Source organism: Anguilla rostrata, chromosome 3 (assembly GCF_018555375.3).
Source record: "Anguilla rostrata isolate EN2019 chromosome 3, ASM1855537v3, whole genome shotgun sequence".
In the NCBI taxonomy this organism is placed as follows: Eukaryota; Metazoa; Chordata; class Actinopteri; order Anguilliformes; family Anguillidae; genus Anguilla; species Anguilla rostrata.
The window spans coordinates 22,530,762-22,558,135 of NC_057935.1; the positions used below are offsets into that span (position 1 = coordinate 22,530,762).

General features: G+C 40.2%; 1 protein-coding gene across 2 annotated transcripts in view; it reads right to left on the bottom strand.

Annotated features, from left to right (window-relative positions):
* The window catches only part of LOC135250494 (ephrin type-A receptor 6-like), a 177,948-nt gene that overhangs the window by 107,519 nt on the left and 43,055 nt on the right, over positions 1 to 27,374 (bottom strand). For both annotated transcript variants that reach the window (XM_064326820.1, XM_064326819.1), the window contains one exon: positions 18,597 to 19,260. In XM_064326820.1, the coding sequence (XP_064182890.1) occupies positions 18,597 to 19,260 (664 nt within the window). The remainder of the gene's footprint in view (positions 1 to 18,596; positions 19,261 to 27,374) is intronic.

The following is a 27,374-nucleotide window of genomic DNA, read 5'->3' on the forward strand; positions in this document are numbered from 1 at the left end:
GCAAATTTCTCTTATTTATAAGATTCATTCTGACAGTCCAACTCTGCACCTCCCGCAAAAGAAAGTCTTGTGAGGAACATCAGAGTCTTAAAGGGAATGGATTCTTACATGGCTCTTAAAGGGAATGAAAAGAGGTCATTTAATTGACTATTAATAAACTCAGCTGCACCACACTCAATATGACAATATCACTGACAATATATACAGTATAACCCAGCCCTGTTTCCAGGTGCACCATGAGTTTTGCGTAATCCTGAAAATACCAACATTCCCTATCCACACCCAGCGCAGCCAATCGCCGCACCACTTACTGCACCCATGCACCATGCGACATTGATTCCAGAAAATACATCCTAATATGTTTGCCGGTTCTACTTAACCTTATTAACAACCCAGCTCAGTCTACACTTACCACTCACTTATTGACTTTAAGTGTGTCTATTATCGTTAACCTTACTGAACTTTCTATCCTGAATTAAACCGTTTGTGTACAGTAATCTATTTAGTTTTGCCAAGTCTATTTTTAAGTGTCTGATACATGGCCAATGGAATGTGATCAAATCTCACAACATAACAGAAAAAGTAGGCTAGTTGTTAAAATTTGATGAATACTGTGGTTACAATTAAGATTGTGTGTGCAATTTTAGATATTTGCAACATGTTTAGTGTTGTCTATCCAAGTGTTATGTTTTAATGGTGTAAAATGCTGGAAAGTGCCTGAAAGAGGACAGATGAGGTTGTAATCTTTTCTGAAGCGATGTGTTCCCAAATTTGGAGATATGCAGCACAAGTCTTCTGTTTATGAAGCAATTTATTATGCTGCTTATGTTATGCAGCCCAAATAGATCCAGCCAACTGTGCATTGGCTTAAATGCAATCCCACTAATTCAATCATCACTTGCTGGTCTTTAGTAAGGGGGCCAGGCACGGCAGGTGTGTTAGACACCCTGTGGTTATTGTACAGATTTTATTCACTGCTTTTTTATTTGCCCATGCAGTTTCAGACGGTAAAGCTCACCAGCACATGAAACTTGTCAGTAATGCAGAGGATGATTTTAATATTAATCCACCTACCCTACATGACATTGATTTGCCATCTTGACGATGCTATAAAAAAGTGTTTTTTCTTTTCATACAGTCTTAAATGTTCTGCACTCTGATTATTGCATGTTTAAGTAACATGGAATAAAACTACGTTTATATTTATATGCAACAGTTTAATATACAAACCACACTCTTCAATTGGTTATGCAATGTATTGTTATACATATCTTTGTTCCTAAAGATATGACTGATTGTTGACAGTGTTGCAGGCTCAACCCAATATAAAATATGATCAGCTAGACTACTAAGGACAACACAATTCCATTCTGCTAAGTTCCTTTCTGATGCAAATGAAAAGTTTTGCTCTTTAGAGCTTTATTTTGCAGTAACTAGGTACCTATACAGGTGGATAACCCTTCAGCGATAAAGTAATGCAGTTAAGCATGCCTCTTACTCTTTTTATTCTTCCTATAAATTGACTATTAAGCTGCATGCTTTACTTGAAAATTTATTAAGGCGTCTAAAGTAGAGAAGAGCCTTTTAAAATCCACGTAAGAACCTGGATTCTTTTTCAATCCCCTTCTCTTACGGAAATCTTAAATAAGAGATTTTCCCAGACGGTGGATTCTGACATCTGTTGGAAAATTTTAAATGAATGCACTTACAGATAATCAGTTTATCCTCCTTAATATCTGGAGTCATCGTTGTTTCAGGGATCTGAATTTTAATGGCAAACATCCTAAATATAAACTCAATTTTCCACTACGCTGTTCTAACGAACATAAAGTTATATAACACTGCAGCAAACAAATGCCAGCGGCCATTTACTTCAGAGAGAACGCTTTAGAACCTCTTCAAAGGGCACGACAAAAGAATGAATATATACAGCACACGAGACCAAACATAAATACGTATAGGCGGCGTTACCGAGCCGATTTGGTGTAATTGCGCAGGGCTGCTTCAGCGGAGTCATCTAGAGTTCACAGTAAATTCCCATACAGAGGAAATGACTCACGCAGAGTGTTTTGAAAATTGACCTACTTTGCTCTTTTCACTTCTTGTTTTGAGCTGAGCGGATTAGCCTGTTAGCTGAGCCCCTGCTGCAGTGTGAGTAACCCGATGTTATGCCTTCCCTGCTTCCCTGCTGAAGTTGTAGACAAAGGAGGCCCAGGCCCCCTGTCAAAAAATATTCCCAAAACGTTCAGTCGTAGTCTCTCCTCAATGTTTTTGCCAAAGTGGCAGCCCATAATGCGGGTGGTCTGGGACCCATATATTTCTTAAATTACAAGGGAAAAAATGTAAGTGCTGTTCTGAAAATGGGAAAAAAAAATTATGGTATTGATGTCATGGTTGAACATGAAAACACTTGCAATTGGCTGATTGCCATTGAATAACTGCTTTTCGGCACCAGCTAATTAGAGCCATTATCAGAAATAAGAAATTTACATAAAACAATGTAATCTACCCAGCTAGCTAGACAGCCTCTGTTGCAGTCCATTTAAGTTAGCTAGCTGGCTGACATTACTTTGCGAGCTTGCTAGCAAAACTCAGTTTGAACTAATTTTGAAGTTATTGTTGTTCCATAAATCATCAATAAGACAACAGATTCATTAAAACATAAACAAAACATTAATTCAAACATTCATTCATTCTATTGTTTAATGGTATGGAAGACACTGCAGTCACCAAAATAATCATAAAAAGGTCATACAAACACAATGTGTTTCATTTTTGGAGGCTAACATTGACTTCACATTACATTTAGGAGATGTTCAATCTCCTACGATCAATAGACTCAAGGGTTTCCAGTCCAGCCTCAATCAGGTTACCACAATGTAATTTAAGGTGAAATGAATATTATCTTTAGTGGGTACTGGAGTTCTGGAGGGTAACAGAGAAATATAAAAGTTTTAACATTACGTAAGTACACAACGTCGTAACCGCATGAAACGCTTCCTGAACCCTTTGTTCACATTTATGCAAAAAGATCAATTTGATACTTCCGGCACTGTCAGTTGAAATGAGGTCGACAGGCAACCATCACTTAATAATTCAACAGACACTTCTTTCTATTCAAAGGTACAGTGGCACAAAAGACAAAAGGGGGTAGCCTCTGTTAATAAAATTCTGAATTCCTATTGACATTGGTCTATTTTTACACACTTTTTCAAAGCACTCATTATACAAGTAATGCAATGCCTTATTTAAGGACTCATAGTCTTTTAATGTAAAAAAATAAGCTCAAATGAAACATTAAAAGCATTGAGAAATGATTATACTGGTGTGGCAACAGAGTATGCTATATTGTGCTCTCTTTGTTTTTGCTACCGATAAAGGGTGCATTTGCAGTTCTCTTGAGCACCTGGGAATAGTGTTGGTGTCTTTGTTCTGGCTACCCACTGAAATGACATTTAAAAAAAGAGGAGGAACCAGAAGTCACTGCAAGTTCATTTTTCAACTTGGTTCAGCAACTCAGAAATTTACATATCTTTTTGCTCTTTAACTCACCCACATATCTTTTCTTGTCAGACTAAAATATAAACATCAGATGCCTCTGATCTTAAGTTCATACTCTGGAAATGCATTTCCTCAGGGCAGAAAAAAAGTCTTTGAGAAAAAGGTTGTGAAAAAAAAATCTAAACAAGGGCTAAACTGAGATACTTCTCAGAATGCCATCTGACAATAAATTCCTACCTCGGCCTTATCCTGTACATTTTCTTCTACAAGGAGAGGATTTAATGTATATACGATGAGACCAAGATAGCAAATGCAGCCATTTGCACTTGCTCTCTCAAACTACGAATAATTCAAATTTTCTGTATATATTTTTTGGTCAGTCCTAGTACTTCTGTCCATAATATGTGCCTTTAACTGGTTTCAAAATTGATTTCAGGAAACAGGGAATAGTATATACTACCAGCAAAGTTTACTCACAGCCAGGGGCTTCGATGAAATTCTGGGCCCTGTGCATACGCAGTCTCTGTGGGCCCCCTTAAAATTGTAGACCAAAGCAAACTTTTTAGTCCAGATTTTTTGAGCCCTCCCACCCCCTGCCTTGGGACTCCGATTAGTCAATTTCACTATTCCCCTTCCCACTGTGACGCCCCTCCTCGAAGCTCTTTAAACTATCGAGCATGGAATTTTGAGAATAATCAAACACCGAACCTGGGTCAAATCATGAAACACCTTAACCCTTTAGACACTCACTATGTCTCTGGAAGTTTTTTTCAAATACACATTTGACCCATCTGGGTCAACAAAAGATTCATAAATGGCCAAACATTTGTGGGCCACACTGTATTTATTGTAGTTAATAGGATCCACTATGGGTAAAGCTTGCTTTAAGCCAGCTTTATTTCTGATCTCTCAAAGCTCCCAGCTATACCATTCTCTGCTGGTGACAGTCATTCAACTCAGTCCAACAGCATTAGCATAGCCCAGGCATTTTGGATATTAGCCAAATCCATAACCCCAGATGCTTTCCCATGTGCTGTAAAAAGTGTGGCTTAATTGTTTGAATTCTGAAGGCAACTCAGAAGTGTGATATTTAGGGGACCAAGCACCATGCTCAAAAACTCACAAAATTCAGCAGGCATGTCCAGTTTGCCTGCCAGTTTATTATGCATGGCACCCATGCAACCGACACACTAGCGTCACCTGAAAAATTGCGACAATTAAAAAATTATTACGGCCATTTTCCGTTCCATGTACATGCACCAAATTTCTTCCTCATCACGTCTGCCTCATCTGCCTCATCAAATAATTTCATAGAACCCATGGACTTCCACCACCTTTTTAAAAACTTTTTCATACTTCTCCTACGCTTGCTTAATTCGCACCAAATTCGACACGCACGATCTACAACATGTTGCTGTGTTAAATTGCGGAAAGGAAAGTTTGATATGTAAAAATATGCCCACTAGACTGTTATTTAAATTTCGTGTAAATGGCTGACCATACCCAAAATATGTGTAAGGCCACAAATTTATGTCGATTGCAAGAATACTTCAGAGTATGATAGACAGCCATATTGTGGATGAGCAACCACATGCCCGGAGTGTTATACTGCAACATGGTACTCATTTGCATAGGCTCCATATTAGGCCAAATTGTATGAAGTCTGACAGGAACCCTCAGAAATCTTCCCTCCAAGAGGCCTGAGAAGCACGTCCCCCTCGGTCCAAGACTCTTAAAGATAATTAAATATGAATATGCATAAATTGTGGAAAGGATATTTGACCACAGCCCCTTTCAATCCAGCTTCCATTCAAATTATCAAAGTATAGAAATGAAAAAGGGACCCATGTAAGAACTTTCATAAGAACTTTCACGCCACTACTCCCCTTGGTGGCGCTACAGCACCACTTCTAAATTCCAATTTTCAAATAATTGCTACATTACTTCAGTGGTTTTCTGGGTCTTAACTAGCTGTGAATATATTATTATGAATTATTGAACTATGATGATGGTGGGTGGTGGAGAATCAAATAATAATAATAATAATAATAATAATAATTATTATTATTATTATTATTTTATTATTTGATTCTCCACCACCCATCACCATCATTGTCATCATCATCATCATCATCATTGTCGTCATCATCATCATCATCGTAATTGTCACCATCATTATCATTGTAACAATAATCATTGCCATAATCATTATAATCATCATCCCCACCATAATATCCGAACGCATCCGTTGTCTCCCGCTGTGAGGAATAATTTCAGTGAGGCTAGGGAGGCTTCCTTCCTCTTCCGAAGACAGATTGGAGGAAGCAGCCCCGTGTCTCTGACACCAGCTTCACTCAGTTAACCAACACAGCCTGCAGTAAATCTCTGATCACAAAGGCAGACTCCAAGTGAACAAGTTATTGGGAGCCACACTGTCAGGCTAGTCTCAGCCACCGTGTAAACTGTATGTCACATCACCTGGATTCAGTTTGGTTTACATCAGTATAAATAAACTTTTCAGGTTAAATTAAAATAAGTAATAAGATACATTATGTCAGCATGTACATGAATACAAAAGTCAGCCCTTTGTCTGCAGTGTGAACAACATCACCCAAAATAACTCCTATGGGATTAAAAGGGAAAAACATTATACCCAGTAGCCTATTTTGAGTTATGGAATCTGGTTGATTTTCTTGGCTTTTAACCATCCTGACTGGAATGCCCTGGTCACCAGCAGCGGATGCTGATAACATTAGCTTCCTAAACATATCTACGAATTAGCCAAGTTATGAATCCCGTGTTATACACAAACAAGATGGTCCCATGTTTACACCTAAATCACATACTCGTTTAAATTGTATGAAGTCCAATGTCAAATATGCAAGAAATGTTCCTTGAAAACAAATCTTGAATCACTTTCACACTTCCTATTATGTGTTTTGAGATTCCAATAGCATATTAAAAAACAGTCAATTTGTAAAGTCTTTTTATTTTACCTCATGTCCTTGGGATCCACTGTGTTATTGAGCGAAGAGAAACAGCAAAGACTCACACACGCCATTTCACAATCCATTTTGGTCTCAGTTCACATTAAATGGCCTGAATACCTGTGTAATCACACTGTAACCAGGGTGGTAGACACTGTGCATAACTTCTGTATACATACAATTAGTCACATAGTGCATAATCCCATTAAACACTTTTGAAGTTTGGAGTCGAAGAAGAGTGAATTATCTAGTCAGTACTTATTACTGTGACTTCAACAGAAAACAACACTGGAAATGCAGCCACAAACAGGTAGGCAACACTGTACAAACCAAAATAGCTAAAGTGTAAGAATAAGTACATGGATATTTCAGGAAAGAGCTGTGAAGTGGGACCACCAATTGAGATCTTCAAGCAAGAACAACAAAGCTGTAAAAGGCCCAAAGGGGACAGTAATATCTGCTATTCAATTGTGACAAATTAACAAAAAATAATTTTTGGTTACCTTAAAAAGCATGTAACATTTATTGAAATTTTTGTGGCAAAATAACACTGATAAAACTTAATTTTACATCATTCTCTCCTAGGCAAATCAACCAGGAACTTCATGGACACAGCCCAGAGACAGAAAACTAATACATACAGGGGTGATCACATGACCCTTCAACCTAGTGGTAACAGTGGTAACAAAGTGATACTGCTACTTGATATATTCAATAAGTTTATGTACTTGAGCACAGAACTGACAACAAAGTAGACGTCTTACACAGACTTCAATTCCCACAAGTGTCCCCTACTAGTGACTGACAGAGCTTCTCATAAGGTACCAACAGAAGTTATTCCCCCAACAGTCACTCTTTAAACTGAAATGAGTCCTACAAATGTCACGCTGCGATACACTCAATGTGCACTGTTGGCCGGGGAAAACAATGGCTTCTCCCGGCAGTGTGTGAGAAAAATCCTTCTCCTCCACTGCCGTTGTTTTTTCTTGTCTCCCACACCGTACTTATTTATTTTCTTACATTTTCTTTCCCCATGACAGTCAGCATAGGGGAATTTTCTGTATACCTCTCCTTGTACCCATCTGAACTCATGAAAATGATTGATTGAGGACCTAATCAATGCTTACAGTTGTCTTCCAATTAAATCGCAGGCCAAGTGGGAAAACAAATCAAAAATAAATCATTTCTTGTTATTTTTATTTATTTTATTTTTTTTACAGAAGGAAAACGCTATTTAATTTTTTTTTGCTCGGAGGACTACAGAATAAAAAATCCGCCTGAAGAAAAATGGCTAGACACACACAATGGATAGCACATTAATTATTGTACATTGTTTTTATTTTATTTTTTATTTATTTTTTTAAACAGCACAGTTATGTGCTGTCCTGCAATATGTGAAAACTGAGGAGCATGAAGCAGAAAACAGGGCCCCTCAGACACAATGCTCCAATTAAAATAGCCAACAATGTCGGATTTGGGCAAGTGTGTACTGAGGTTTTTGGTAGGGGGGTAAATGGTAAAGGGACTGCATTTATATAGTGCTTTTATCCAAAGCACTTTACAATTGATGCCTCTCATTTGCCAGAGCAGTTAGGGGTTAGGGGTTAGGTGTCTTGCTCAAGGACATTTCGACATGCCCAGGGCGGGGTTTGAACCGGCAACCCTCCGACTGCCAGACAATCGGTCTTACCTCCTGAGCTATGTCGCCCCTGGTGGGTGTGGGGGAGTGGGTTGGGTTGAGTTGATGTGAGAAGTCATTGGTTGGTTGGAGTGGTGGGGGAGGAGGGGCTTGGGGAAGATTGTTGGGTGGGGGGGGTGGGTGAGGGTTTGTTGTGTAAAAAATATGAAATGTGAAAAATCAACAGAAAATTATTTCACCAAAAAACAAAAGAACATTAGAAAATAAAAACTAAAGCGGTTTCTGAGTTATACAATCTACAGAGGAACTTGAGCCTGACTGCAGCGTGCAGCTTGTGGGCACAGGTGTTAATCTGCACTTTCTGTGCTTTTCATTAGCTCTGGCACACTTGAGTGGATCGACTCGTTTGAAAGTGATTAGTTCAGTTCAGGTTGGGGTTTCACGGAAGGTTGTGGGAGACACATCTGTGCACCTGTTTCCCAGGCCAGTTCAGATCAAAAAGCCACCAGCTGAGAAAAGCCTTTCCGTATACATTCTGAAGAAATTCTGCTGGGTTTAAGACCGCCAGTTTGGGAAATCTCCAAAAGTCCAGTCTACGGTCCAGCGTCTCATAACTCATTGTTATGGAAACGGTCATTTAATTTCTTATCTGGCATTTTTGACACAGTGTGTGAACTTTTCACTCAGAAACATTCAAAAATGTTTTTTTTTTTTTTGACAATTTTTCCAGTCATATCTCGTCGGCTGTCGCGGTTTTGATTTGAACAGGGCTTTAGATTCACAGTCCTGATTTCACCGGATAGAAAGCAGCCACTGGCAGTGCCCTCTCCCGGGTAAGACGAGGGGAAGGAGGACAGGGCTCCAGGGATTACAACACAGAATCCCAAGTGATGATCTGTATGAGACACCACTTTCTACAATCAGAGCTGCCAAAATGGCTGCCTTTGGTGTGGATTCAATCCTTCTGCTTTGTGGGTTCAATTTATCTTTTAATAACGCATCTAAGCAGATCATATTTGTTTTTGTTCATCATTATTCACGCAACATTAAGAGCTTGGAACTCACTGAAGAACTTTTAATAAGAAAAGAAAAGCACTGAAAACATTCTTTAATTGGTTTTCAAAGGTTACATACAGATCATAAAAGTGGTAAGTCTCCTCCCCCCCCCAGAGCACAGTGTGTGAACAGCAATACCAGCCTGTAACCTTCTCTTGACAAATGCATTTAAAAAAAGTATTTTACTCATGTGCCTTTGCTTAAAATGATCTTGTACTGCCATAGTCGCACAATGCAGGCTGATATTCATTCTTCCAACAACTTTATATTACATGTAGTCAGATTTGCCTGCTCTCAACAGACTGATACTACAGTAAAACCTCCAGTAATGTATTTTGTGGTTTCCTGCCCTGTAGACATGCTCAGGGTTCTGGTGCGAGTCTGCCACTGGCTGACAAAAAAGGTTTGATGCTGGGAGATGTTAGCTACTTTATAGATGGCTAAAATTATTAGCTGACAACATTGATTCTGAATGATGTGGGCACTTCTGGACATTGTGGGGAGCACTTGCCAATGATGAAACTATCAATTTACAATCTTACACAGCTTTTCACTTACTTTTTAGGCAGTCGTCCACTGGGGCCTTTGGGCCTCAGATCGAGGAATGAATTGACGCTAGCATGGCTAGCCAAGCATATCTGGTCCTCGCCAGTCCTATTTGTAGTGGTATCTCAGCCAATAGTTCTGCTCCAAAAATCCAATCATTGCAGCATATAAGCATTCAACTTCTGTTGTCATAACCTGACATATCCCACAGAGACACCACAAATTATATACAGCTTGTGTTGTAACATCACTTTCTGCTCCTGATGCCGCCCAAGGCTCTCTGCTTGCTAGGCTGGTGCTCCCTCAACTCCCCTCTCTGCAGCATTTGCTCTTCCGTACCTATATCAAGGCTTGTAATAAGGATTGATCTTGTCAAAACTGAAATACAATTCTAAATTCAATTGCTCGTGAAGAGAAACCTGAGTTTGATTACCCCGCGGCCTCAGTAAGTGCATTCAGAAACCTTTATCTCTTCGGTACAGTCAGCGTTTTTCAGAGAATATTTAAATTTCCCCACATTCTGAGGCAAGAGCTTGAGAGAGAAGGACTCGCTGAACACACTATATGTTATGGAAATGTGACCTAGAGAACAGCGACTGCTGTCAGTCAAATTATGTGAAATATTAATAATGTCAGTACGATGGAAATGGCTTGATGTGCACAGGACAAGTGTGTGCATACTTTCTACATTGCCTTCTTTCCATAATTTAAATGCAAAAAGTTTGGAGCCCAATTAATTGTATTATCTCCTTGAGTTTCAGAAAATGATGTCACAGACTGAAAAATGTTCTTTTGGCAAACAGATGTCTAAAAGGGTACAAAATGACAGAAAACAATACATATTGCATCTTAGAGACATAAAATGAATAAAATAAAAAAAATGAAGAATTATTTGGGTAAATTCTGCCTTGAATAAGTACACTGGGGATTGACTGTGCTTCGAGAAGTGGTCTTATTGTGGCCAGTAGAGGGCAGTATACTCTTTGGCCCAGTATTAAATCGCAGTGCAGTGATGGGGCCAATGGCTTTAGGACGAAGGGCACTTCAGACGGGACGTTCATCAACATCAAAGATTCATTGAGGTCATTCCAGAACTTGTGGCAATTATCTTAAAGACCAGGGGGTACCCCTTGGACAAATTCCAAATCTTTCTCTCCAAAAACTGCCTAATCTGATCATCTCTCAGTGTAGTTTATTAAAGTTTTCACTCTGTGCTTCTGCTGATGTGGGGCAGGTGCCAAAGGGACTGAAGTGCATCCTTCAGGCGGATGCTACACATCGTTGGTGAATCATCACCTTCGCTGCAAAGCCCTCTAGGATACTCGAAAGCTGTACATCAGTGCAATGACTGGCACTCTGTCACCGCAAGCCAACTGAAGCCAAATTCTGAAATAACTTACACAGAGTTCCTTATAAGAACATTGCATTCAGAATTTAAAATAATTCCACGAGACCACAGCGCTAGACAAATTCAGCTGTTAAACAACCATAACTACGGATGACGTAATAATGAATTCAATGAAGCTCCCAAAGAAAACTCTACTCCTAAACAATTTGGTTTAGCTCAGAAGGCAAAGACAGTTCTTTTGGTTTATTTCACAGATTGACATGATCTATAACTGCTCTGTGAGACTTTGAGACTTCAGATAAGTATGCGGGACAGGGAGAGCCCATGGGCTGCTGTTTGTCATCTCTGAAAAGGAGAGTTCCCACACATTCAGAATATCTGAGAGGTGGGGTGTGGCTGCTTCGGATCTTAGGCAGTTCCTTTTGGCCTCCACACTCTGCTCTTGCCCTCACTCTGAAACAAGTGAATCTCATTTTGTCTGCACTGACTGCAACCTGACCATTCTGTTTTTTTTTTTTTTTTTTTTTGGCTAAGCAGTGGTTTGCATCTTGCCATAGCCTCTGTAGTTCCGTTCTGGAAGTCTTTTGTGGACTGTAGTCACTGACACATCCACACATGCCACCTGCAGTGTGTTTCTAATCTGTTGGACAGGTGTTAGGTTTTTTCTTCACTATGGTGAAAATTATTCGGTTATCAACTGTAGAGGTCTTCCTTGGCCTACCAGATCCTTTGCCATTTGTGAGCGCACCAGTGCTCTCTTTCTACTCAATGATGTTCCGAACAGTTGTTTTCGGTACGCGTAAGGTTTGGCCTATATCCCTTGACTTTTTTTTCTTGTTTCTCAGCCTCATAATGGCTCGCTTGACATTCATTGGCACAACTCTGATCCTCATATTGACAAACACCAATAACAGACTGCAAAGGCAAACAAAATCCTAGAATCAAGGCTAGATACTGAAAGCTCTCTTGCACTAAAAAAGCAACTGAATGCACCTGACTAATCAGAAACACCTGTGAAGCCATAAAAAGTGATGTCATTTCTACACGGTGAAACAAAAATGTTTAAAATACCCTTAAATAAAAGTTGAGAATATGCACTTTAACCACATATGAATTGATTACAAATCAGAAATAGCAGAGTACTGAGCCAAAATATGCTGTGGTCCCAAGAATTTCGGAGCTCACTATATATATATATATATATATTATATATATATATATATATATATATATATATATATATAGCGTATTTCCCAAGTGCACACACTATATATATATATATATATATATATATATATATATGGTGTGCACTTGGGAAATACACATTTTCTGTTTATTCTTTTGCCTTTATTTTAATAGAAAATAGAAAGAAATTTTCCACTAATATTATTCCGAGGCAGGATATCTATGTATATAATGCCTTGCAGTGTTCCAGTTCAAATTACTCACAAAATGATCTGCTGGTTGTCAGTTTTTCAGTAATTTAAGAATTTCAGTATATGACCCTCTCAACTGCCAAACACATGGCTGCTGTCTGAAATAAGACCATAAATACTTGCAGTCATTACAGGCATGCAGGATTGGGATGCCTGTCATGCAGCATGGACACGGCATATTCAGTTCAATTTCAGCTCCACGTCTCTGCACTTCAGACCTAATTACTGCATGCTTCTATACTACATACTGTGATTTAATGTGTGCACTTTGAATCTAGAGGATTACACAGTATCTTACTGTTATACCAAGACAAAAACTTCTATGTATGAGAGTATATGTACACTCTTTCTGATTTACCACATTGTCTACTCATTTAATGCCCCCCACCCAAAAAAAGGAACTCCTCATGGGGATGATTGCCAGCCTAGCAGCAATGACACAAAGTGCTGATGGCTGTTAACTCCAAACACCTCCTCTATCACCATGGCAACGAGTCAGCTGCAGTATAACAGCATATGGAGATGTTTAAAGTGATAGTGCATACAAAATGCATTTTGATGCAATGCAGTATGCATGCAAAGTGCTCTTATTGAACTTTCAATGTAAACAGAGAATCCAGAAATTGTTAGCACTTTCAGCACTGATGCCTGAACACAATGGGAGTGCATTTACCCACAGGTAACTTCCCAGGAACAAAGCTCAACTACTTGACTCCTATGGAAGATGAAAATGTACATATACAATATTGGATGGCTAACAGTAACTTAAGTACTTAAGTACTTAATTATTCTGAGAGTAGACTACTTGCAGTTAATATAATTTCAAAACGCATACACACACACACACACACACGTTTTCACTTGTCTTGAGAATGATGGCTCAAACTTTTGGGATTCTAGCTTGCGGTTTTGTTATCGCTCCCAGTTTTGATACTGGAGCTCCACAGTGAGCCTACCCAGCTTAGGCTTTGATTGTTCTCTCATCACTCAGTCATCATGAGTGGAGACTCGTTGGCGGCAGAGAGATCAGCTGTGGATGTTGATCGGTAACCTCCTCCCACCCACAACACTTGTTTCAAACTCTCAGATCTATTCGTTTTTCTCTCTACACTGTTTCACACGATGAACGAGGACACAAGATGATTTGAGAACATTGGGTGCTGGTTTTCTCTCTTTCTTTCGTGCCAGACCTCTCTGTCTCTGAAAGGCAGGGGATTATGGGATTTTTTTCTCCACCACTAGAGCTGCTGTGTCCCGAGCACACTGAAGATGTAAGAGGGATATGGTGTCTTTTTACACTGATTTGAAAGGCGTTAAGTGGCGCATAAGTGCCACAAAGGTTTCAGTAATGCCTCCATTCCAAATCGGTAACACTACAGGAGCATTTAAGACTTGTTCCCCCCTGAAGGCTTTCCAGCTGTAAAGCATAATAACTTGTGTCTGTCAGAATCTGGAACCAATGGGCAGTCCTCTTGTTCAGAATCACACAAACACCTGGCTATATGTAGCCTGCAGGGCAAAGCTCAGCTGAAGAGGTAGGCCTGCACTACAGTGCACTGTAAGAGAACATAAGAATACATCATGATGGAAAGCAGGCCATTTAGCCCATCGACACTCACCATTTACCTACAAACTAGCAAGTATCCAACACTGTGTCAAGCCTGGAATTGAAGATCCCTGAGGTCTCTACATGTAGTGGTAGGTTCCATGCATTAACAACTCTTTAAGTAGACAGACAGCTCTGTTAATACAGAGAAACAGAAATAGGCTGTGTAGTCTCCCTATTGCAAAACAGATTCTGTTTACATTGCACCTACTTCTACCAGGATGCAGCATCTAGAAGGGCAGCTGCACAGCAATTATGGGAAACAGAATACTATCACAACTGCAACTTGGAAAGAAAAGGTTTAATACTTGAACATCTCAGTTAGCTCAACATTGTGATCATACATAACCTATTAACCATGTCTGCCAAAAATAGGGTGAGAGATCATGAGTCTTTATTTTGCCCATGATCACACAAGTGAATACACTCTGCTACAAGAATTACCTGCCAAACATTTCTTCCATTTATGAACTTAAAGTAGTAAACAAGCAAGCTGTTGTCTACATTACTTTTTGTTTTTCGATACAGTACAAATGCTAATTTTGCCGTAGGTTAGTGTGGGATATTAGTTAATAAATTACAAAATAGTGGAGAACAAACATAAAAAAACATTGCAGTGGAAGTTTCCAGAAGGCGAGGTAGAAGGCAAAAAAAAAAAAAAACTAAAAAAAGAATTTTATTAACAGTTAATCACAGCAACATCTCTCCACATCATTAATATCTCCACTCACATTTTTATCCATGCATGAAATTGCAGCAACCTAATTTCTCTCTTATCTAAGGATCAAAGTTTTAGCTTTCTTATAGAGTCTATATCCATTACAGGGTGGCTCAGTCAGAGGTAATGCACAGGGTCCTTTGTTTGGTTAGGAGCAAAGTCATGTAGAGACCATTAGAGTAGCTGGTGCTCAAAACAAAAAAAAAGGCCAGACCACACTGGAAGAAACATTACCAAACCCCACTGAATGTCAAAATACCTATATGCTATATACCTATAACAACAACAACTCATGAGTAGTAACTTAGTAACAATACGGTATCGACAGTAACTTTAAAAGTTAGCCAACTTCCAGCTATTTAAACTACAAACATAACAGCAGCGTTTCCCCTATTGATACCTTGGCCAGGCAGCGAAAAAAAAAAATTAGTAACCCACCCGTCAGGCAAGTGAGATCATGTCAACCATGAAATTCACTGTGGTTTAAATAAACTTCTAGCGTCATTTGCTTGATGTCATTCTCATTGATTCTCCCCAGGCTCTGAAGGTAGCACCGTTTATAAAAATAATTGTTCTGCAAAGAAGTGCGTCATTTAATCTTTATCTACAAGCACCAATGAAAACAAATCCACTTTAAGGCATGCGTGAAGGTGGACTCTTAACAGAAATGCCGCTCTGCTGTCCTTCTGCAGCACTAATCTTAACCCACATGGTCAAAACAGTCTGAACCGATAGTGAAAGGCATAGCTTAGGCCTGCTAACGCACGTTCATAATACTGTGTGTCTATGTCACCGCAGTGGGTTTGCTGCTGCACGAGCATCACTTCATGGCTTGGAGGCACATCTGGTAAATGAGACTTGCAGATTAATCAGGCTGGATTCGAAATAAACCCATCAAACTTCAAATAGCTCAGAGGGACGCACAATATGGAATATTGATTTGGGGGCCCGATATAAATAACATGTATTTGTCTGGCCTTTTTGGCTGATGCAGATGCCGCCATGTTTACAATATAGCAAAAATGCAAAGTGCAGACATTCATGAAAGAAGATAAATGCCAGCAGTGAATACCAGCTAGACATTGGGCACAGATAAGACCATCTCCGCGCCAAGCCTGATGCAGTGGACTCACGTTAGCAGTAAGATTCAGTCTTCCAAACACATTATGAAATTATTATGAAACCTAGACAGTATACACAGGAACAAATCACTAACATATTATTACTAAATAAACAGAAAAATACACAAAGTTACACACCACTACACAAAAGACCATGAACTGTGTTCATGCTAAGTGTTCCGGCAACGTTGTTTTCTCTGTTTGAGAGATTGGTCACCTATCCCTTGAAATGTTAGTGCCATGAGATAGCGTAGAAAGTGACCCTAACTGCAGACCTAAATAGCTTGAATTTCAGCCATTTAGTGATACGAGTTCTTACAGCAGGGCCAAGCGATCCTGATCCCAGGTTTCTACTGAGGCAGCTTGATGTACAGGGCACTTATGGACAGGGGGCAGTGTACAGTGCAGAGAAACGAATAAAACAAGAGTGCCTTTGTACGGATCACTCTATAAAAGATAGTTCATTAACCCCAGGAAGGGGACAAAAAGCATCAGAATTCAGGGTTTTCATGACTCAAATATAATCTTAGACTGACAAGTTATACTTAGCTAAATTAGAATCCTGTTGAGCCTTGTTGGGAAGCACTCAAAATGTATTCAATGCGAATTTTTCAAAGGAAATATGCACAATACACAAAAGACAGTTGAATAAGGCCAAGTAATATTGATTTTGAACCAAACTGTTCTTGGTTTTCTCCAACCACTCTATTTTCCTCAAGAAAAAACACTTGGAGATCTGCAGTGCATGCGGTTAGCTTTTATTAGTTTATCAGCTGCAACTGCATATTAATATCATAAGCCAAAAACTACAAACAGAGAGAGAACAGATGTTGTATAAGTAACAGATTAGGTCTTTTGGGTCACTTCATCGTTACAAAATGAGGTACTTTAACAATGCCCTGGTCTTTCAGGGACAGAGACCTATTACTTATAGACGTGCGCTAATGATAAATTACAGAGCAGCTTTGCGAATAATAACACATTTCTCTTTATTTGAAGCAGCTCATTGCTTGCCACTTGCATGGGTATCGCGGAGGTAACGGCTGTGGGGTGGCTTGAGGATACTGAGGGAAAACACAAGCAATGCTCATGAAAAAAACAGCGTAAGTGCGGTAACCTTTACCGGAAAACTATCTGACTGCACCGGACAGCGGGAGGCCAGGCCTTCAGACCACAATTTGACACCATGGAAGCTCTCTATTTGAACCCCGGCTTTAAAGGGTCTTCGGGAGGTCCCGGAGCTGCTTGCCCTATTACGGACGCACAGCTGGAGGACCAACAGCCGCGGCGCGTCTGACGGCTTTTCATATTGCGCGATCGGTCCTGTTGATAGCGCTCCAGTGGCGGACTGGCTTCAGAGGGAAGGGGACACGACCGATACCGAGATTTCCCTTCAGACGCCCCGCTTCTTCCCTTTGCCGTCGGAAAGACCCGTCCGCTCCAGCCAGGTAAACATCTGACCCGAACAGCAAGCCCTTCACTTATTAGATCTCATCTGAATGCGTTTGTGCTGTCGTGTGTGTCGGTTAAACAGATCCAACGCTGGCAGATCCGGTTCGGCGCGGCGGAGATAACGTTAGCGGCGGTGCTGGTAGGTTACCCTCCGTCCGCACTCCTGCCGCTACGCACCGAGACGCAGGGAATGCGCCTGATTTACAATGGAAAACAAGACCACGGCCGAGCACCTGCGAAGAAACTGACGGCTTACTCTGACCCGCGCTGCACTATGACAGCGATTTGCTTCCGGAAACAGGTGGGCAGTCTTGATGCTGTCTCTTTTCCCCCCAAAAATGATCGTAACTACACACATTATTCCAAGTCTATTTATAATATCAGATGGCCAGAAGAATTCAGTACAAGTGTTGAGAATTAGCATGTATGCTAAAACACTTAAGCAATGCATCTGATTTGTAATTGTGATGTCCATGTCAAATAAACTTAACTCAACTAAACTCAACTCAACTTAACACAGTGACTGAGCACAATAGTTATAGTACTTAATTTCAAGTACACATGATGCTTCATAATTACCCTTTAGAGTAACTCAATTGTGGCATACAAAAATAGAAATGCAGAGTGACCTTTCACCTTGAAACATTTTTGCATTGTAGCAATGATAGTCTTTGGTTCATTGTCATGCATTGTTCTAAATCAGGAAAGACATGACTTACAGCAACACTACTTCAATAGGAAAGCTAGTGGACACACACAGTGCTGCTGAGCTACCTGCCGGAAATTCAGAACCCTCTGCCTTTTTATTCCTCATAGGGCACAGTGCCATACAGCTCCTTTTTGAATTTAATATCATCATCATAGTATTAAGTCGAGCTGAGATGGGAACTCCTGCCTTTAGCAACGGAGAGCCACAGAGAAAGAGGGGGGAAAGAGAGATGGGGGAGAGGGAAAAAGAGAGGGAGAAGGACAGTGAGAAAGAGACACAGTCCATCCCCACAGATTTAAGTTACTTTATTGTCTTTTGTTTTACTTACACCTTTACTTTCTTGCTTTTCTTATTTGTCACCTTTGCTCCAGCGACACTGCAACGTCAATCCGACACGGAGCCTCTGAAAGCGAAAGATCGAGCGAGGGAAAAGGGGAAGGACGGCAGAGACAGACGGGAAAAGCAGGCTGCACTCACCAAAGCAGTTTCCGTCCAGCTCCTCGTAGCCCACGCTGCAGACGCAGCGGCCCAGGGGGACGAGCCAGTCGCCGTCGGCCCCGCAGTACAGCTTGGGCGTGTCGCGCTCCTCCGCGTTCCTCACGCACGCCCCCCGCACCTCCACCAGCGAGGACGAGTCCACCCGGGGGACGGTGTCCGGGAAGGCGGCCAGGTTCCGGAAGGTGGAGGGGCACTTCTTGTAGTAGACGCGAACGGACACCAGGGCGATGCAGGCCCCGATGTCCTGGAAGGCCAGGTAGAAGCCCTTCCGGGCGATGGGCCCCACCTCCCGCACCTCCGTGTTCAGTTTGAGGATGCGGTCGCCCAGGTCCGTCTGCGTGAAGCTCTCGTCGGCCGCGATGGTGTCGATCTTGGTGTACTGGCCCGCCCTGAACCTCAGGCCGTGCGCCTCGTCCGCCTCCAGGTAGTACAGGTTGAAGGTCTCCTTGCAGGTGCCCGACACCCAGGGGATGCTGTTGCAGTCGCGCAGGGTGAACTTGAGCTCCACGTACACCTTCTGCGCCGCCTCGCGCGGGATCCAGTTGGAGCGCAGCCAGTTGTTCTGGTTGGCCTCCATCACGTGGCACACCTGGAAGGTGTGGATGGGACGGTTGTGCTCATCCATCTCCGTGATGGTGTCCCACTGTGGGCGAAGAAGAGACAGGAAGAGGTGTCACTCCTCACAAGGAAGAAAAAACACCTCTGCTTCAGTACTTTCTATTTTAGAGTTACACGAACTGAAACCTGTAACAAGATACATTCATCTATAGTTACGTGTGTGTACATAAATATGCAGTATATTATATGTATACACACACAGTGATCTCAATAATGTTTGGGACAAATGCATATTTTTTCTTATTTTGGCTGTACTCTACATTTTATTAATTTGTAATCAAACAATTCACTTGTGCTTAAAGTGTACATTCTCAGTTTTTGGGCTATGATTTTTTTCACTGGTTTCACCATGCAGAAATTTCAGCACTTTGCATACGTTAGATCCCCCATTAAAGGTCACCACAATGTTGGGACATACACACTACCAAGTGCCTATACTGCAGGCATCTTCAGCTCCTGCTTATTTCAGGGGAGCTAGTTGCCTTACAGTAGGTTCTTCTCGTCAGTTGGATGCCTTGAAAAGCTCATTGGTCTGAAGCACTAAACTAAACTAATCTTAATAAACAGTAAAACAGCTTGCATAAACTCTGTTGTACCTCTCCGCGTTTGCGGGAAACAACTCAACATGGAGAATTATCCACACTGCACTCCCTTTATTATTTATTTAGGGCACTGAAGAGCAGTTGACACCAAATCCCCATTTCCATGGCAATAGCGAAGCATTGAACAGAATACAGAAAAATATGAACCAACATTACACTGTAAACTCATGTAAAGAACAATCCTAAAATAATTCCATCCTGTGTCATTGTTTTTTTTCTATTTTCCCTTTTCCCATCTGCAACATCATTACCTGCTGTACATTATTCATGAAGAAATAAACGCATATATATATATATATATATATATATATATATATATATATATATATATTTACAAAGCAAATCAATTTCAGGTTCTATCCACTTCTCTCCATAAATTTAAAAATCAATCACTGTTCATTAAATGAGGATTCTGTTGTCAGGACTGTAGTCAGGTCTGTTTTAATAATTCACGACACATGCAAATGCATTGCCCTGTTGAACCATTTCCTGGCATCGCTAGAATATCCAATTCCTCTACACATGCAAAATGGATTCAGAATTCAGTGAAGATGCCATCAGCAGGCTTCTAAATCCTCTTAATTTTCTCCCTGACGTACACTGTACCATACTGTGCATTTTCACTAATGGTTATACCGAGCAAAAAAAAAAAAAAAAAAAAAAAAAATTTATCAAATGTTGAGCTAGCATTGTGCCTCATGGTCTTAAACCAGAGTGTTTCTGAAATTTTCTCTTTCTAATCTGCTCAGGGCAGTTTAGTTCTCTGTATCTGTCAGTCTTCCCTTCTCCCTCTCCTTATCCCTCACACTCTCAATTAAATTCACCTGGCAGGAAATATAAAGGTAAAGCATAAAACGTAATAGAAATATAGAGTATTTCCAAAGCATAACATGCAGGATGTTTCAACAGCTGCAAGTACTATATACATTACAACTAATGAACAAGACATATAATAAATAAACACAGAACATATAATAATGATAACATTATTGTACAATAATAAGTAAAAAATAAATTTAGAAAGATTTTTAAAAAATAATAAAACAAAAAATATTATTATATTGAAAACATATCAGTGCTTGGTCAGTCCCCCCCCCTCCCCCCAAATATCCCTATGCCAGAACAACATCTTTTTAGATGATTATGCAAATTAAAATGTATAATGATGCATTGGTTGGGTGCACACAATTTCTGCTATCATTCTGTATAATAGTACATGTATAATAGTCTTTTGATATGATGCTGAAATTATTTCCAGTTTGTACAAATATACATACTTGCTGAAACTAATGCAGAACATTTTTTTATTTGTAATGCGTTGAAAGTGAAAAAATGTTGTTAATTTCAATTCTGCTTCACCACACCAAAGATGTTCACTCCTCTCACCCGCTGTGTGCACACTGCAGTGGCTGGCTTAAACCGTTTCTAACACTGCTAATAAATACATATGTCAGCGTGTGCAGAAATACCACTCTTTTGAAATCACCTACCTTTAAATGTACCCACCATGCAGTTGAAGAGCCAGACATGTATTTTTAGATTTTTATCGTTTGGAAGTGTAACTGGTTTCCATTTAGTGCTGCCTAAATTTGGGAAATTTTCTGAAGCAATATAGGTTTTCCATGATTAGCAATGAATGAAAAAGAAAATCTTCTGAATAGCAGGGAAATAGCTGTACACCAAAACATTATCTGTGCATTTTAAAATCTGGTATTTAGGTACACCCATCCTGCGAACCATCAGAGGAATAATGCATTTTTCACTGTTTATCCACCCTAGGGCTACATCTCTTTCATTCAGATTTCCAGTTATGTTTTGCTCCAGTTGAGCGTAATGACATTGCCAACTAAACAAAATTCCCCAGTTCCAGAATCTGCAAATGCATACTCTATAAAGAAAGTTAGTTACACAAGTCATATTCTATTCAGTGATAATAGATATATCTATTATATAATTGTTTTTTTTGTTTAAATGTTGTACACACATCTGGTAAAGCTTGTGCTCTTCCTTTATTGGAATCTTTATTGAACATGAGGGCTCCCAGGGTCCATGAACAGTTACCACGATTTCTGAACTCAAGTTCACTGTACACTAATGGCTCTGGTTTGCTCAGCAAAAGAATTGGGAACAAAGCATTAGTCTGAGCTGAAATTTCAGCGCAGAATCTTAACATGCATAATTGAAAAGTGTTCATGAAAGAGAAAGATTGATTTCTCTGAATGGTGAAACTCATTCCAACATTTTCAGACCAAGAGACTCAATTATTTACAGCCGCCTTCTGAAGGTAAGGTAATTCTATTAAATTTGTAAAAGTTGCCGCTATTGAGAACAGTGCTGTGTCCAAATTTATCACCCAAAGTTTTGGAAAGAGGGGAGAAAATAAAATATGTTTATATTTAAACATAAAGTTTGGTAATATAAGAATTTTGATGTAATTGATGTAATTTCCCATAAGAAAACTGTGTATACACAAGGACAAATGCACACACACACACACACACACGCACACACATACACACACAAACCTTTACCAGAGTGACACAAATGTGATAGTGTAGAGAAAGAAGGACTGTTTTAGACTCTCAGCATACTACGTCATCTGTCTAGCCTGGTGGAAGCAGTGATGGCTTGAGCCTGAATGGCTGTATTCGGAACCAGTTCAATGGTCTTTATTGATGATGTAACCACTGATGGAAGCAACAGAAGGACAGCTGAAGTGTACAGAATCATATTGTCCACTAATATTCAGAGACATGTAACCAAACTCATTGAACGAAAGTTTATCATGTTGCAAGGCAATTAATATATAATATATAATCAGGAAAAAGGTTAACTGTTTGAGATGGCCCAGTCAGACACCAGACTTAAACACTATTCACTAGCTCAAAAGGAAAACTGAAGTCTGAAACCCCAGGAAATACACAGCTACTGAAAGAGGCAGCAGGAACAGCTTGGCAGAGCTTGAGATGTTCTTAACTGGCCAAGTCAATCACCCTCCCTATATCCAACTGAACATGCGTTTCACTTGCTGAAGACAAGACTAAAAGCAAAATGCCCAAGAAACAAACAGGAGCTGAAGATGGCTGCGGTACAGGCCTGGCATCACCAGGGACAATACCCAGCATCTGGTGATGTCTATGGGTTGCAGACTTCAGACAGTCATCGAATCCAAAGGATTCGCAGCCAAGGACTAAACATGTTACATTAATTTGTCCCATTATATTTGTTCCCCTGAAATTGGGGGACTATAATATATATATATATATATATATATAATTATATATTATATAATATAATATAACAACGGAATGAAATGAAATTAAATTCCTACTCAGGTCACCCGATATAGCTGTAAATACCCTCAAACTATAGCTGAGAGTCCAACACAAATCCAAAAGTGGTGGAGTACAGTGCTGGAGTACAGAGCCAAAACAACAGAAATTGTGTCATTGTCCCTGTATATAAGGCTTTCTTTAAAAAAAGCCTCAACTTATTATATTTTTAATTGTGACATAAATCTGAGCTCCCGGCTCCTGGCTTCTTCCCTGCTGTATCAGGTTCAGTGGGAACACAGAGAGTCTGCTAATACATATTCCGCTTGTTTTACAGGCTCATGCTGTGAACAGAAAAGAAGCTAGAAATTCTCATATGGTCTCTCAGACAGACCTTGCCACTACGGAACAGCTTGGTGTTATGTGCACTGCATATGCACCAAAAAACTACATGAAAACATGAACCAAATGCGATCTGTCAGTAGCCATATTTGACATGGAATAACACACAAACATGTACAAGCGCAAACACGTACACACACACACGCACACACATACATGTACACACGCACAGACACGCACGTGCGCACACATACACACGCACACACACACTCACACGCACACACGTGCACATACACACGCACACACACACTCACACAATTTGTCCATAATTTGAATCATCAGGAACAATGAAACCCCAATGAAGCTGAAGTCACTGAACTATTTACCCTTGCCTGTAAGAAAGAAAAAAAAATAGAACAATGCTGGTGGGATTGATCCCTGTCTGATCAAAGAACAAAAAATCTATAGCTATAATGAACGTCCCTTCTGTATTGATCAGAACCTATTGACGTACTCCACAGAGTCATAAATGCCACGCTCTGGCTTATTCAGGAGAATACAGGCTAACTACAGAGTGCTGCCACAGTCTGCGGGTCTGCATACAAATGTGACCCCTGCCATCCAATGGCAATCTTCTCTGGCTAGAAGTTGATAAGTTTATTATTCCTTTCCTCCATATTCGCACATCTGACACTAAAAAAATAATAACTAGTGTTTTAAATGTGGTTGTTTCTCCAAACCTGTAAGACATACATCAGGAACTATTTCTGTGACAAACTGTGCAGCGCAATGAACACATTGGTACAAAAAGACTGGTTGTGTTTGCATTGCACCTCCTTCATTCATCATCATTCCTTCATTAAACACCCGATGCTTCCGTTTCAACAACGGGTTACAAAACGTGGAATTAATACCAGGCAGACAGGAATGGGCTAAACTCTATCCATCATTGTTCCAAATCTGGAAGGGTCTTTACTGAAATTGTAAAATATATCAGTGCCTCATTGGTGAATTTTAGAATCAAAGATAAAATGAGGGAAGCTATTTTACCTCCACGTGACAGTAGGTGGTTACCATTAGCTACTAACATGATCTGTTCAAAATGTTAAAACATAACAAAAAACAAAAACAAAACCAGTGGCAATATAGGGAACTCATTCAATAAAGAACCTAAGAACATGAGACATACTGTACAGTAATAATGAGAACAGGACAGTGTACAGAAGTAAATGAGAAATTGAGTTGTAACACAGGCTTTCTAAGCAGTTTCCAGCAAATACTGTAGAAGCTTTCAATGACAGTCCACTGCAGAACAAACTGTGCCAGCAATATCTCACACACACATACACACACACACACACACACACGCACACCCACACAGATTTAGTAACAGTAATGCAACACATTTGCACATACTGCTCCACTTCTTCATTTGCAGACTTCAGAAAAGTTGTGAGAACACTTCCATGGATAAATGTGTTGTTTATATGAAACTCACAATGGGCCCCATTCACAAAACGTGTATGATCACATTTGATCTTAAATTGCGTGTAAGAGCATTTCCAAGAACATTTAGGCATTCATCAATTTTTTCTTATCTGTACTTGTTCATGGCTGTTTCCTTATGCAAATCACATGAACAGGATTGCTCATAAAATTTACAAACTTCCAGCATTCATCATATCATACACCTGGGATATGCACAAAAACAAAGGTCTGTCTTATTGTTTTCATAGGGTCTTAAACATCTTTAAGCACAAAAGTAAGAATAATTTAATAAGAGTCCCAATCTCTTTAGACAGTGACCTACAAAATCCTTGAAGAACCCAACTGTGCAGCAAGTAAGGCTACCTCTTTGTAATTCAAGTAACAAAAGCAGAATACAAAAAAAGCACACTTGAGGATGCTAAATTTGGACTGTTCATTGGCGTGCACTATTTCCTTTAAAGGTCTATGGAATGCATTCAACAACTAACAAATGCAGTTAATTATCCATAAGAACATATTGCATGTACAAAAAAAATAGTCAAACACAATATTTTTCACTTTCTCCAAGTGACCACTGAAATAATCATGACGCAGATGAGCTCTAAAGTAATACCTCATTAAAAGTTTTCCTGAAAGTCACTGAGGCACTTTAATGGTTATTTAAGGATAAAGCAAAGAAGCAGATTGATTGAATGCCCTATTATGTCTCTCTAATTTGCATCCGTTTCGCCGTGACTGACACATTTACGTCCCGTGCCCATATGGCGTGCGTCTCTACCTGTGCCTTCCTCAAAAACAAGACTCCCCAGCCTTCGCGTGTGCTTACGATCAATCGAAAGCGTCTTCGCCTCACCTTCACCGCGCGTCTTTGTGAACGCGGCCACGCGTGACTGCCCTAGCGCGTTCGATATCACCGAAAACTGCTAACGGCCCACTGTGTACCGCCAAGAGTTTTCAGGCGTCGCCGTCGAAAACTTTCGGTTTGAATACCGCTCAAACGGCCGTGATTAATGAACGAAGGCTCTTCGTCGCAGCCGGGATCTGTCCCGCGGGTTCTCTTCAGCGAGCTTTCGATAACCTATTCACACGTGGGGGGGAAAAAAATGGATTCAAGCATCAAAATTGAATATGCGTTCTGTTCTTATATTCCCCAATAAAGCAACCTTAAAGCATGCACAGATTAAAATGACATCTGGTCATAAATACCAGCTGTCATTACTTTATGGGATTTTTACAAAGCCCGAAAGTAATCATTTTAACCTTGTTCATTCTTATTTACAAGTGAAAAGGTGCAGTACATACAGAATGCGCAGGTACGCACACATACATATGCACACACATGCACACAAACACACACACACACACACATGTGCATACACACGTGCACTCAGAAACACATGCCTATGTATACAGACACACACACACATGCACACGCGCACACAAACATCATAGCATCATAGCTGTGTCTTTACAGGAGCAGTGCCACAGCACAGCCAAGACAAATTCATGAATTCTTATATCTCTGGGGAAAAAGACAGTTAAGGTTTCTCCCCCTGAGATTTAAATAAGCGTTGCATGGCTACCACAAGCTTCTCAGTGGATTGATCTACACGCATTTACAAATTATAACCTGGCACAGTCGTTTATGAACTTCCATGGCTGCTCTGTGCTTTTGATAAGAACGCAAACAATTCATACATTTTTAACCAGTCCTAGAGGCAAGAACAGAACAGCACTGGATCAGTGGAATTCTCTCCAGGGGCTAGCGTATTGCTAACTCCCTCCTAACTCCATATGGTTCGGCACACTAGGACCATAGGCAATACTGAGATATAAGCCAAAATTTCAAGTATCTTTAATTCTCTGTTGCTGTATGCAATACCTTTATGTACTGAAAAGCAACACATGAAAAAGGGCAGTTAACATACCTATTATTCACTTCAGCACAGAAAACCAATTAGCGCTTAGCTAACATTGCATGCACTTTTGTCACCTTTTAAATAGCAATGTTTTTTACACGTCATTTGTCAGTGATACAGACAAAAATATACAGGGAGATGGTTTAAAATGCCTTTGTGTCTTTGGAAGACCCAGTGGACAAGAGCCATTTTGTTTGTTTAGTAGAACTGACATTGACTGGTAATATACAGTATGGCGACTCCTTACACAGGCACAATATTACAATGCAGGGCTACTAATCTCCAGTCCAAAAGCAGGACACAACAGAGCGAAGCACCTCAAACTGAAAAGATCTGATATTGTTGGTGGGGGTTGAGGGACAGAAAAAGGGGATACCCCAGCTAATGCAACCACACTGCAATGTCCACTAGCACGTTAGTTGGGGGTGGGGCTGTTGTTTAATTATACTGTGTGACAAAACTAAATTCAGGGAGAGGCCCCGATGCCCTGGACTCCTATTAGAAAAATTACCTCCG